At 61.6% G+C, this 453-nt stretch overlaps 1 protein-coding gene across 1 annotated transcript; it reads right to left on the bottom strand.

Moving 5' to 3' along the window:
• Nucleotides 1-3: 3 nt before the first annotated feature.
• On the bottom strand, nucleotides 4-447 carry LOC108449401 (tubulin beta chain-like; the record flags this gene model as incomplete). Its single annotated transcript, XM_017745356.1, has 2 exons — nucleotides 4-224; nucleotides 438-447. Coding segments are annotated over 2 exons (231 nt in total), but the record flags the coding sequence as incomplete, so codon positions are not given.
• Nucleotides 448-453: the final 6 nt, after the last annotated feature.

Here is a 453-nt window from a genome sequence, read left to right as displayed (position 1 = left end):
GAAGGTGTTCATGATGCGGTCGGGGTACTCCTCCCGGATCTTGCTGATCAGGAGGGTGCCCATGCCGGAGCCCGTGCCTCCGCCCAGCGAGTGGGTCAGCTGGAAGCCCTGGAGGCAGTCACAGCTCTCCGACTCCTTCCTCACCACATCCAGCACAGAGTCCACCAGCTCAGCGCCTTCCGTGTAGTGCCCCTTGGCCCAGTTGTTGCCAGCCCCGCTCTGACCTAAGGGCAGACCAGAAGCCAGGTGCCACATTAGCGCCCCAGGCACGAACAGAGAGGATGCCACTGCCCCTTCCCTAGGGGCTCCTCCCCTCACTTCCATCCCCACTCTGCTGTGGGGATTCAGGTTCCCCAAGGTCACTCGCATGCTCGCTCCAAGTCTTTCCTGTGTGTGGAGTTCCCGCTCTGGAACTCCTCCATCCCGCAGTCACTCACCAAAGACAAAGTTGTC

Source organism: Corvus brachyrhynchos, unplaced genomic scaffold (genome assembly GCF_000691975.1).
Source record: "Corvus brachyrhynchos isolate BGI_N302 unplaced genomic scaffold, ASM69197v1 C11525337, whole genome shotgun sequence".
NCBI lineage: Eukaryota > Metazoa > Chordata > Aves > Passeriformes > Corvidae > Corvus > Corvus brachyrhynchos.
This window is presented reverse-complemented; position numbering and strand designations above follow the sequence as displayed.